This window comes from Fukomys damarensis, unplaced genomic scaffold (assembly GCF_012274545.1).
Source record: "Fukomys damarensis isolate Sample0158 unplaced genomic scaffold, DMR_v1.0_HiC HiC_scaffold_36, whole genome shotgun sequence".
In the NCBI taxonomy this organism is placed as follows: domain Eukaryota; kingdom Metazoa; phylum Chordata; class Mammalia; order Rodentia; family Bathyergidae; genus Fukomys; species Fukomys damarensis.
Genome location: NW_022900948.1, coordinates 42,380,544 through 42,392,883, shown reverse-complemented (window position 1 = coordinate 42,392,883; position 12,340 = coordinate 42,380,544). Strand labels below are relative to the sequence as shown.

The window sequence follows — 12,340 nt, the reverse complement described above, 5'->3', positions numbered from 1 at the left end:
GCCTCAGCTTCCCTAGTGCTGGGATTACAGCCCTGGTCACCATGCCTGGCTTGAAAAATGTATTTTAAATGTTCCCTTTTCTTTCAGTGTGTAAATACCGCGGGCTGGGCATGTCCTCAGAGCTAAAGTGCACCCTTGCCATGGGGGAGGCCCTGGGTTCCATTCCCAGCACCAAACAAATAAAGCCCATTGACCCAAACCACAAACAGCAAGCCTGCCAGCCAGAGCTGGAGAGCGTAAGAACACCACGAGTCTTCACTCCCGTCCCCACCCTCACAGGGCACCACTGGTGCAGAACCAACGCAGGGCGGCATCTTGTACACCAAGTGGCTATGCCCAGCCGACTCAGATCAGAGTCTTCCCAAGGTTGGTCACAAGCTGTCCTGGGGCCCTCCTGCCCCTGCCTGGGACCTCTCCTTCCCTGCTGTGGGCCGCCTTGGCAGCCATGAGTTTTAGGGTTTTCTTTCCGGGGTTCTGGAAACCACCCAGTGGACGCCGTGCCGATCAAATCCCAGACGGACACTTCCATTCGGGCCCACCTGACAGGCTGTGTGGGGCCCGGCTGCCACTTGGGAAACCACACAGGGTCCCCGCCACCAGGAGGGAGCCCAGTACCTTGATGGTTGCCAGGCTCAGGAGGCTGCAGGATTTGGGCAGCAGGGAGGTGAGCTGGTTTGTGTGCACAATCAACACCTGGGCGGCAAAGATGAGGCAAAGTTAGGCCATGGAAGAGGGCAGGCAGGTCAGGGGTGAGCCAGCGGCCCCGCAGTGTTCACGCATCCCTCCTCTCTGCTGGCCGGACACACAACGGGGGCCGCTGGGGAAAATCATGAAACTTCTGTGTGTAGGAGCAGATGACCTTAAGATCTGGAATTTCAAGGATTAAAGGGGTTCTAGAGGTCTAATTCTACCTTCCATTCTAGAAAAGATCAGCCTTTTTCCCCCACCAGATAGGATCTTGCTATGTAGTTCAGGCTGGCCTCGAACGCATGTGTAGCCCAGACTGGCCTCAACCTGCAGTGGTCTTCCTGCCCCAGCCTCCTGGGTGCTGGATTACAGCTGTGCACAACTATACTTGGCCAGGGGTCTTGACCTTAACCTTCCCCAGCCTCAGTGTCATCTTGAAAAGTAGAGAATAATAAAGTAGCTGCCTCTGAGGGCTGTCAAGACGATTAAAGGAGCCCAGGGCTGGCGCACGGTCCACTGCTATCCCGTTAGGTACCCACTGCTGCTTCAATACTTCCCAGGACGAGTCGCTTGCTACACTGTTGCTGGGATTCCTTCTCACCTGTCTCCATCTAGAGGGCTTCGCTAAGCGTACACGGACCCACTGCACCCAAAGGTGCAAGGGCTGCACTGCTCCTCCGAAATGTCGGCCTTTCCCTCATCTCCTGAGCAGCCGCAGTGAAATGAGCACAGTGTCTGTTACCACTCACGCTGGGGTAAGTAAGCATTTGCTATGGCATCGGCATCAAATCCCTCTGTCTCCAAAACTCCTTAGAGTTAAGGACATTCCCCAACTCATGAAGCCAGCGAAGGGCAGAGCCCAGGGGGACCCCAGGCTGTCTCCGCCCCAGCCTGCTCTCCTAGCTGCGCAGATCAGGTGTGGGCTGACAGGGTGACAGCCAGAGAGAAGGGAGGCGGCCGAGCCGGGGGGAGAGCTCCTGCCATTCCCCCATGTGCTTTCAATCCTTTTTTTTGGTACCGGGGATTGAACTCAGGACCTTGCACTTGCGAGGCAGGTGCGGTGCCACTGAGCTAAACCCCCGGCCCCGTGTGGTTTAGATGTGCAACTCCCTGAACGCCGAGACCTGGCTCACCTTCTTCTGAAGAACTTTGCATGTCGCAAAAGCCCCAAATGGAATCTAGGGGAAGACAGAAGAATCAGCGCCTCGTCTCCTGCAGCCTTTACTCTGTCCTGTGCGTGGCACCGATGTGAGAGAGATGGGCAGGGAGGGTGAGGGCTGAGCACCGATGCAGAGAGCACTCAGTTGGGAACGCGTAGGGAGCGGGGCAGGGCATGAGCTCAGCCCTCAGCCAGCCCTGTCCACCCCACCTGCGGGTCCCCGTCAGGACCCAGTCAGGGGCTGCAGAATCCTCCCTCTTCCAGCACCCCAGGAATCTCCGGGTGCGTTTTCTAATGATTCTCTTAGAGATGATGTTGAGGCCAAAAGATCATCTCAATTCCTTTAGATAAGAATGGAATCTGAGGAAACATCTCTCATAAGTACTCCTGGCTTTTCTAAAGCCCCGGTCCACATCTGTCATTTGTGGGGACATTCGATCTAGGAAAACTGGAAAGATCAATTTCACAGCCCACACACAGCCCTGAGTTTACCTCTGTGAGCTCACATTTAGAGATGTCAAGAATGTCATCTGCTCCCGCTTCTTTTGCCTAAGGGAAAAAAAAAAAAAAAGAATGGGTCTATTAATTTATTTACCTGTTTGTTTATTTATTTATTGTGTAGTTCTGGGGACAGAACCAGGGCCTTGAACAAGCTAAGCAAGAAATCTACCATTAAGCTACACTCTCAGCCCTGAGCACTTTTTTTTTTTTTTTTTAACTTTTCAAATAAAACATCATGGATTGGACAAACCAGGCAAAGAAACACACTGAATTCAGGAGTGGCGAGGGACCACAGGCACCGCCTGATTCTCCAGTCCATCCTGAGGGAGGCCCAGTGACCCCTGGGCCCAGCAGCAGCGGGGAGAACCCAGCCAGGAAGGATGAGTGCACTCGGCAGGCGGAAGTGAGCGTGGCAGTGGGGAGCTGTGTCACACGAGGGCCGGGGAAACCCACTCCGCCTCACCAGACACATCTGGTACTCCAGGCGTTTCCGAGCCTCCTCGCTGGGTTTCCGCTTCCGGAAGAAGAGAGGCATCCTTCCTTTTTTGCCGGACTCTGCGGCACAGGAGAAAAGTTAGCACCCGAGGGTTTGTGACAGCCCCGACACCCAGGACGGGCAGCACAGCAACACTGGGCCTGCGGCTGGTTCTGGGGACAGTGAGCTTGGTGAGTGTGGTGCAGGAGACGCCCGGCCCAGCAGCGTCCTAGGCCCCACGCTCGCTGCCGTTCTGTTGCTGCAACAGTACACAGTAGGACCTGGTGGAAGGAGCCCACAGGCAGGCAGGGGCCCTGGCTTTGGGCCTACATTTGCCGCAGACCCATGGTGACACCTTGGCGTTACCCTTTCCTGTTCTGGGCCCCACCTCCTCCACCTCAGGGACATTTCCTCAGCTGCTTGCCAAGGATGCTGACTGCCAGGCTCAGCTTCTAGGTCACTTTGAGCCCCTGAAACACTGTCACAGCAGCACCAGTCAGTCATGACTTGGTACCCAAAGAGATCTACGAGTTAACTGAGAACTAAAGAGCAATCCTCGTGCACTGACCACCCTCATGGCTATTACTCCATTTGTTTCTCACCACAGCCCTGTGTCGAGTTGAGAAACTGACACCCATTAAGCTCAGCAATCTGGTTACACAGCTTGGATTGCAGCAAAACCAGCCTGGAACCCTCGTCTTTCAGGTCCTGATCCTGTGAGTTCGCCCAACTCCTTGGTACTCAAATAACTTAGCACATAACAAGCACGCCATCTTGAGTTCAGAAGCCAGGCGCTCACTGCCTGCCCAGGGACTGTATGGTACCTGCAATGACCTGTGCTCGACAGAGGACAACGATGGGACAGAAAACAACCATCTAGCATGGTTTGAGTCCAAGATCTGCCACCCATCAACTGTCGCTTCTGTTTCCCTCTGAGCCTGTTTCCTCAACTGGAAAGAGTAACATTGAGCTCTGTGAGAATCCAATAGTTTCACGAATGTGAAGCCCACAACACAGCCGTGGCCCATATGAATGCTCAGTAAATGAAAGCTACAGAGAAAGGACTGCACCTGTGCCAAACACTGGTTCAGGGACTAAGTACTTACAGGAACTACGGAGAAGACACACACAGGTCCTTAGAAGGATGGGTAGAGCTCACAGGGGAGTGGACTGTCTGGGGAGGCTGCCAGGCCTGCAGAGCCCGCTTAGGGCGTGGAGGCCACCCACCTGCCTGCAGGGATGTGGAACAGCTTCCCTGACCCCTCCGTGATGACAGCGCTTTCCCGTTTGCTGCCCCTCCCTGATGTCCAGCGCTCCCACCTCTTCCCCGAGACCGTGGCTCCCCCATCCCTCCCAATCAATTCTTTTCAATCTGCTTTCCGATTTCTGACCCTCCTTCATGCCCTCTCCTGACGTGCAGCTCAGATGCGGAGAACCACACCCATCCTCCGGTCGAGCTGGGCAGTGGCGGACCCGGCTATAGGGACGGTGAGGTCCTGGAAGTTCGGACCTTCTTGTGGACCCAAAGGCAGGCTGGTCACTCCGAGGGCTTGGTCATGGGCGCAGGATCGCTGATCCCTGGCACGGGCCGGTGGAGCTGGAGTCTGGTCTCCTCGAAACGCAGGAGCTGGAACCAAAACTCAGAATCTCAAAAAGTCAGGCAAATCAAGACCACTAAGTCGGAGACTCTAGATACCGCGGAATCTAGACGCGAATAGATAACGTGGATAACCAAAATGCACACATCACCAAGAGGTTAGAAGGGCGCTGTAGTTGCCAAACACTAACGTCTCGGTGTGGGGCTGCAGACCCCTCAAAGGATGGGCGGGGCTCTGGGCTTGGGGGCCTGGCACTCCGGAGTGACCCTCTAGATAGGGAATATAGGGATCAGCAAGGCCCACGATCTCAGAAGCCCCTTTTTCTCTGACGCTTCTTGAGCTAAGTGCCCTGAACGACCTTTCCGAATCCCTAGCCCCAGCTCACCGCGGTACCAGACTTCCCGGCAGCCAGCTTCAGGCATCTACCCATAAGAAACATGGCGACAAGGGCGTCGCTCAGAGGGTGGGCGGAGCCGATTGTTCTCGCGAGAGTGGTGCTTTACTGCCTATATCCGGCGTGGTCGGGAAATCTTCCGGTCTTTTGGCTTTCGGCTAGGAGGAGGCTAGGGTGCAACTTTCCTCGGTCGTCCCGAATCCGGGTTCATCCGACACCAGCCGCCTCCACCATGCCGCCGAAGTTCGACCCCAACGAGGTCAAAGTCGGTGCGTGCCCTAGCTGCAGCCTGGGCTGCGGATGGAGCCTCGCTCCTTCCCGCGGCCCCTAGCCGCGTGCCTTTCCCGTACCGGGCTCCAAGGCCCCGTTTCCTAGGATCCTCCCGGCGCTGTGTAGACGGGACAGGGCTTTCTCCTTTCCCGGGCCTCAGCTGCCCCACTTGTAAATGGGGAGGGAGGACCGCACGCCTAGGGTAAGGCTCGTGCCCGCGCTCCTGCGCCTCCGGCCTTGGCTCGGTGCTGCTTGGAGAGGCACTGGCTGGTGCGGGAGGGGACTGCGCCCCCGACCCCTCCGCAGAGGCTCTAACCCTTCCCTTTCTCCCAGTGTACCTGAGGTGCACCGGTGGCGAAGTCGGCGCTACGTCCGCCCTGGCCCCCAAGATCGGCCCTCTGGGTCTGGTAAGTAATTCCGCCTGGGGTCATTCCTATCTCTGCGTGAGAGCAGAGTTCGACTCTGGTTTGTGCAAGGACGACCGTGCCCGAGCCATTGCCGGGCCCTGGCCACCATACAAGGATCTCGCGTAAAAACTCAGAACTTCACGTAACTTACTGAACTGCTGCTTTGGGTCTTAGCGTTACCGAGGCGTGAGGGCTCTGGAGTTAGGAGCGGCTTGGACTCAGTGACATTGGGCAGCCCGCTCCTGGGCCTCTGTACTGGTGGGGGGACGGGCACGGCACCTTTGGGTGAAGTGGGGCGGGGGTTCTGGCAGCCACGTTGTGGGTGCTGTGCCCACCTTCACCTAATCCTTATGGGTCATCAGCCTCGCATGCCTGCTTCCCCGTTTTAAACTGCATGGCCTTAATGTCCACAGGGGTGTGTGTGTGTGTGTACCGGCGATCGAACTCGACCTTGCGCTTGCGATGAGGCAGGCACGGTGTCTCTGAGCTAAATCCTCGACCCATAGATGTCATTTTTAGGCAGCGGTCCTGTTCCAGTTTGTTATCCCTTTGCCAAACACTCCTCTGCTCCCTTGGCCCTTACTTAGTTCGCCTGGCCTCAAGGGCGAGGGGCCGCTGTTTAGGCTCCTTAGAATAGGAAAGGCGTAGATCTCTTTCTGCCACTGGACTTGGGTTGGTCTGACGTGGGACTCTGGTGTCACTAAAGCTCCCTAGGTGATTCTAGGGTAGGTGGGGTTGAAAACTACTGCAGAGGTTCTTAGGAGTAAGAGACTGGGGACCCAGTGCTGGACAAGACCCAATGCCCCAGCCTCGTTTCCCTGTTTACTAAGGTGGTGCTGGCGCCTCTGTTATCTAGGTACCTGTAGGGGCTTCAGTGGCTCTTTGGGCATGGTGGTCACCTGCCTTTATTTCTACAGTCTCCGAAAAAGGTGGGTGATGACATCGCCAAGGCAACTGGTGACTGGAAGGGTCTGCGGATTACGGTGAAGCTGACCATTCAGAACAGACAGGCCCAGGTATGTGCTGCCTGGGCTCAGTTTGAGGAGCTCGGATGGTGGGTCTGGCTGCCCGTGGAGAAGTGGTGCGAGGCTTTGTCCAGAGTGGGGACCTGGGTCAGAGGCATAGGTTCACATGCCAGCCCCTCACCCATGTGTGGCATTGGGCAGGCCACTTGATGTCACCTGGGCTAGGAGTGAGTTTGGGGTCCTGTAGTGCAAGCCCAGCGTCTGTCCCCTGGTCCCCGACGGCTGGCTCTGTCGCCAGCCTTGCTTGTCCTTCTGGAGCGGTGCTGTTCACCCGAGGCGGGGTAGACTTTTGCACATCAAAATCTCTTCTGCAGATTGAGGTGGTGCCTTCTGCTTCTGCCCTGATCATCAAAGCCCTCAAGGAGCCACCAAGAGACAGAAAGAAGCAGAAAAACAGTGAGTTGGCTTTTCACTGGGTTGCTTTCAGAGTGGTTTGTGACAGTGTTGCACACCCAGTGTTTAATACTTTTGCTGTTTCACTTTAATGCGACCCGGGGTGGCCTGAGTAAGAGTGCATGTGCCATTCCCCAGCCCTGTGGGGACAGGTCCTGCCCACTTAGGCCGGGCCAGTACACTGGGGGCTTAATCACGGTGATTTAAGCTCATGGCTTAAAACAAGTTCCCTCCCATGTGGATTGGCGCCCGGGTGGAAGGTGTGGTTTCCCGAGCCACCCGCCACTGCACCTGACCAGTTCTCTGTTGGCTGGTGCAATCCAGTGGTGAGCTGATAGTGACCCCAGCTAAGGAAACAGGGTTGTTCTCCATGTGGGCGACTCTGTGCCGAAAGCATGGGAACAGCCCAGCAAGTGCAAGACTGCTCTGTGATCTCCTGGCCTCGGACTGTGACAAAATCTTCACTGTTCCTTCTATTCTACAGTTAAACACAGTGGAAATATCACTTTTGACGAGATTGTCAACATTGCCCGACAGATGCGGCACCGGTCTTTAGCCAGAGAACTTTCTGGTAAGAGCAGGCGATGTTTAACCACCCTCACCGATGTGTGGGGTGTTTTGTCTTAGTGGGCAGCATTCTTGTGCCTGGGGTAGAGCCTTACATTTGCATTAGGGATGGTTGGCATTTCTCTCACCTACCATGAAACCTGAAAATCCTGACCCAGCCACCTGAGGATTGTGGGGAGTCTAGGAAGGGGCCCACTGATGTACCTCTGACTGTAGGAACCATTAAAGAGATCCTGGGGACCGCCCAGTCTGTGGGCTGCAATGTGGACGGCCGGCACCCTCACGACATCATAGACGACATCAACACCGGGGCCGTGGAGTGCCCGGCTGTAAGTGACTGGTTCTGCTTGGTTATGAGGGCTCAGAGCTAGGGACAACTGATGCAGTCGTGGAGATGAACAGGCGGGAGGGTGGAGACTTGATCTTTTTGTTTTACTAATGGGATCTTTTTCCCTCTCCCACAGAGCTAAGAATAAGAAGCCTAAGAAAAATGTATTTCAATAAAAAGATGATCTGACAACCAGCTGTCTGCTTTCTTGAGGGAACTGGCTCCTTGTGGGGTGGTGAGTGGGGGCCTCGGGGGCAGGACCAGTAAGGTCTGCTCTGTATGGGATGAACCTGGGAAAGAAATCTTGAACATTGCTTTTTACAGACATTTATACATTCTTAGCCAGAGAGAACCTAGGAAAAGGAGCCCTCCAATTCGGACAATTTCAATCTGGGAGGTTTGGCAACCCAGGACAGAATGAATACAGCCAGGGCTCAGGAGCACTGAGAACCTGACCCGTCCAGAGTCCTGTGAGAGTCGTCTGATGTGGTAACTGCCGCCACCCTCCTCAGTGGCTCACTTTTCCTAGTTCTGGGCTTCACCCTAACGTTCTGTTCCTTCAACCCTGTGCTCATCCCCCCCTTTAAGATCCATGCTTCTGGGGCAGAGCGGAGCAGCTGGAGATGCTCTAGGCAAGGTGTTTGGGCTCCAGAAAAGACTTGACTCTCATTTTGCCGGTGGGCCCTTTTAATGGTCCCAAGTAAGGACTAACTGGAGTGGCTGAAGGAAACAGTCACGTTCTGGAGGGTGCACACATGTAAGGATTCACCCAGAAAAATGCTGGGGCCATCAAGCCATGTAGTGCAAATATAGTCTTAGAGGTGCAGGCATTCGGTGTCCGCAAGTGCACAACACTGGTCTGCGTGGGAGACAAGGCAGACCGGAAGTCTGCGCCCAGTTAGATCTCCATTCTTGGCTCTTCCTGTTTGGGCCTCCATAAAAAGCATGTGTGCTGATGTGGGGGCCACTTGTAACCCAGCACTTCATGGTTAGCGAAGGGATCGCCTCACCTGTTCCCTTAGATAGGACACCAGTATTTCTGGACTGAGGTTCAGGTCCTTGACGTGGGTGTTCCGCCCTCAGTGAGGGTTTCTATCTGTCGTGTATCGCATTGAGTTGGTGCCTCTGGGGCTTTCGCTTGTCCTGCGTCCCCACCTCCTCTCCATGGTGCAGTCTGGTGGCAGATGAAGGCCAAGCTGCACTGAAAAGACCTTCCTGCACTTGGTGCACCCAGGGCTTCAGGCCGCTCTGGCTCAGTTCAAGGTCCTCCTGCACTTGCTACATGTAGGGCTTTCCCGTGTGGCGGCTGCTGCTGGATGGGAGCTGAGCTCTTACACTGATAGGGCTTCTCCCCGGTGTGTCTTCTGGTGGATGATGAGGTTGGTGCTCCGGCCGGAGGCATTTACCAGTCACGTTAGTGTGCCTAAAACTGTAGTGACTTTAGTGTTTGCGTGAGAGCAATTAGGCGAAACCTCACAGGTCCCTGGAAGTTAAAAGGGGCAACTTAGAACAAAACATGCTGTGAGTAGCCAGGAGCAGGCTATCACAGAAGTGTGAAAGCCGGATTTCAGAGCATGTGAGATAAAATGCCTCGGCAGAGATGCATGGAGTAAGTGCGAGGGAAATAGGAGGGAAGGACAGTCTGGGGTAACGGCCACCACTAGCTGGCTCAGAGAAGGTTCCTCGGGGCACAAGAGCACTGACCCTGGCAGGAGGCCTGTGTGCTCCAGGATGGCAGTGGTCCCGGTTCAGCAGGGGGTGTGGGTGTGGGTCTAGAAGGCTGGGGAATGACTTGATAAATAGGTTTTAATCCTTCAGCCACAGGGAGCCCGGTGGGAAGTCAGATGCACCCTGAGGTGGAGGGAGGAGGGGAGGCCGGGAACTTCAGGAGAGCCCTGCTAGGAACAGACTGCGTAAGAGGACATCAGAGAGGCAATCCAAGATGCATCCCACGGGAATAGGTACATGGTGTGACTGAACAGTGCAGTGTATGTGTGCTTGTATATTTTGGGCGGTACCGGGAATTGAACCCAGGGCCTCACCCAGGTGAATGCTTAAAAAAATTTATTAAAGACACGTCATTAATCTTCAAAATACTCTTGCTTTGAACATCATTGTCACTTTCTGGTTTTTTGTTTGTTGCGATAAGGTCTCACCATGTAGCTCAGATTGGTCTCAAACTTACAGTGATCCTCCTGCCTCAGCCTCCCAAGGGTTAGGATTACAAGTGCACCACCACCATGCCTGGTTTTCTTGGCCACTTTCAGAAGCAGTTCTGGAAGTCCACTTTCGTGAGTGTCTTGTGCTGTCCGGAAGTGATTCAAAATGTTTATTTTTCAGTCATTTTGACTTGGGGGAAGAGCTAGAAGTCACACAGTGAATAAGGTAGATAAAGACAACTTGGTGATGTTTTTGTAAACCTGCCTTTCCATCGGGCAGCAGTTGTCACCATAAACATACTGTGAAGGGGGCCGGGGATGTAGCTCAGTGGTTCCATCGCCTGCCTCGCAAGAGCAAGGTCTTGAGTTTGATCACTGTGCCAAAATAAGTAAGTAAATAAATAAAATAATACTATGAAGGAAGACCTCCAGAGCTGGTTCAGAAAATGTCAAGAAACCAGGCATGGTAGTGCATACCTGTAATCCTATCCCTTGAGAGGCTGAGGCAGGAGGATCTCTGAATTTGAGGCCAGCCTGGGGTACACGGTGAGACTTTGTCCCAAATAAACAAAACCAGAAAATGGCAAGAACGATGGATATGCTGGGCATGGTGGTGCACACCTGTAAGCCCAGTACTCGGGAGGACTGCCAAGAGTTCAAGGCAAGCCTGAACTACATATCAAGGCCTTGTCTCAAAAAAACAAACCAAACCAAACAATGGGACAAGTGTGCCCAAAGAAGGCAAGTATTAGGGTGGGGGGAGAGGACTAACAGTGGGAAGTGTAAGAAATACAAACTATTAAAGCTTTGAGATACTAAGAACTTGGTCATTAATAGAGTTAATCCAAGTGAATAACAGCAACAACAAAAGGCTAGAGTGGGGTAATTTAATTTGTAAGGGTGAACAAACATCTGCCAAAGTGACAGACAAAAAAATATCAAAATGGTAGTTTTGGAAAATAAAATGCCCACACCCAAAAACTTTCATGTAAATGAAAAACAAAACAAAACAAAAAACCCCAAGATTTCAACTTGAGATGAAAAACAAGGGGCTGGCGATTTAGTTCAGCAGCACTCTGCCTGCCTTGCAAGCACAAGTTCCCGAGTTTGATCCCCAGTGCCACAAAAAAAAAGATGAAAAATGTAAATTTTAAAATAGATCAGCAGTGCCACACATGACTGACAAGATCCTGAATTTGATCCCTGGTACCAGAAAGGAAAAAGAAAAAAACCCTAAGCAAAGCAGAAGCCAAAAAACTAATAAAATATATTAGGCTGGGCTTGGCAGCACATGCCTGTTGTCCCAGCATTTAGGAGGCTGAGGCAGGACTGCTGCAACTTCAAGGGCAGCCTGAGCCAAGGCCAGACTGAAGAGACCCTGTCTCAAAAAAAACAAAACAAAACAAAAAACGCCCAGTGAGGTGGTATAAGCCTGTAATCCAAGCACTGGGAGGCTGAGGCAGGAGGATCACTGCAAAGAGGCCAGCCTGGGTTACATAGTGATAAGAAATGATTTGGTAGGGTACTCACTGAAATAGGACAATGTACATTAAATTCTGCTACACGGAAATAGGTTATAAAGTAGAAAAACCCACCTTGGAAAAATATAGAAAAGGGAGAACGTGAAAGGCCACAAATCAAAATGTTCAGTGCTATCTGTGGGATTAGGGTGCTTTTTAATTTTTTGCATTTTCTACATTTTCCATGTAGATGAGCATGAATTACTTCTGTAATCAGGTGGGGAGAAGCCCAAACCAGCCCTAGCATGACTAGCAGGAAGGAAGGGTGCTGCCTCTCAGTCCATCCCCACTTAATTGGGGCCGGGCTGCAAGGACTGCAGCAGCCATTGCTCCTCCTGCACGTTTCTCAGGCCGTGTCTGGAGGTGGCAGTGCTGGCAGGGACACAAGGCAGAGGCACGAGAGGGGGCTCAAAGGTCACAGCCTGCAAGGGGCACTAGGGCGGCTTTGCACATCTGCCTGGGAGGTCAGTGACCCTGTCCTTCCCACCTCACAGACAGCACATTAGTGTGAATGACGCTCACGTCCCCAGGTCTACCACCCCTCTGCAGTGTGCGTGTAAATCTGCACTGTATAAATATTACCTAATTATTAGAGCTTTGGAGAAAATGGCTCTGTACTTGGCAGACATTTGCTTAGTCAGTAGAAGAGATAATGAATGACCAGTGGGATTCGTCTCAGGACCACAAAACTAGCTCAGTGTGCAAAAACAACGGCACTGTACAGATAAGAGCAAAGGAAAAAAACCCAGTTTGATCATCTCCCTGCATACAGAAAAAGCCACTTAAAATTAAACACCTTTTCATAACGCAAAACAAAGACTCAACAAAGTAGAAGTAATTTCCTTAACTTGATGATG

At 53.0% G+C, this 12,340-nt stretch overlaps 2 protein-coding genes and 1 non-coding gene across 5 annotated transcripts in view; 2 read left to right on the top strand and 1 right to left on the bottom strand.

The window, feature by feature from the left end:
• Positions 1-4,907, bottom strand: part of Lrsam1 (leucine rich repeat and sterile alpha motif containing 1) — a 30,982-nt gene extending 26,075 nt beyond the window's left edge. For 2 of the 3 annotated variants that reach the window (XM_010613589.2, XM_010613591.2), the window contains exons 1-6: positions 4,806-4,907; positions 4,333-4,449; positions 2,811-2,902; positions 2,339-2,395; positions 1,821-1,865; positions 616-693 (exon numbers count right to left, since the gene is read on the bottom strand). In XM_010613589.2, coding sequence (XP_010611891.1) covers positions 616-693; positions 1,821-1,865; positions 2,339-2,395; positions 2,811-2,902; positions 4,333-4,449; positions 4,806-4,842 — 426 coding nt within the window. In that variant the 5' untranslated portion in view covers positions 4,843-4,907. Of the gene's footprint in view, positions 1-615; positions 694-1,820; positions 1,866-2,338; positions 2,396-2,810; positions 2,903-4,213; positions 4,450-4,571; positions 4,779-4,805 lie in introns of those variants that run through there. The other variant, XM_033758961.1, reaches the window with a different exon arrangement.
• Positions 4,908-4,933: 26 nt separating this feature from the next.
• Rpl12 (ribosomal protein L12) lies at positions 4,934-7,996 on the top strand. The gene is made up of 7 exons (XM_010613588.2): positions 4,934-5,083; positions 5,418-5,491; positions 6,409-6,507; positions 6,831-6,912; positions 7,394-7,480; positions 7,693-7,805; positions 7,941-7,996. Exons 1-7 carry the CDS (start codon positions 5,047-5,049, stop codon positions 7,944-7,946), a joined length of 498 nt encoding a protein of 165 aa, XP_010611890.1. The 5' UTR covers positions 4,934-5,046; the 3' UTR covers positions 7,947-7,996.
• Positions 7,188-7,316, top strand: LOC117284358. The gene has a single exon (XR_004515447.1). It is a non-coding gene; the product is annotated as a small nucleolar RNA SNORA65 (small nucleolar RNA).
• Positions 7,997-12,340: the final 4,344 nt, after the last annotated feature.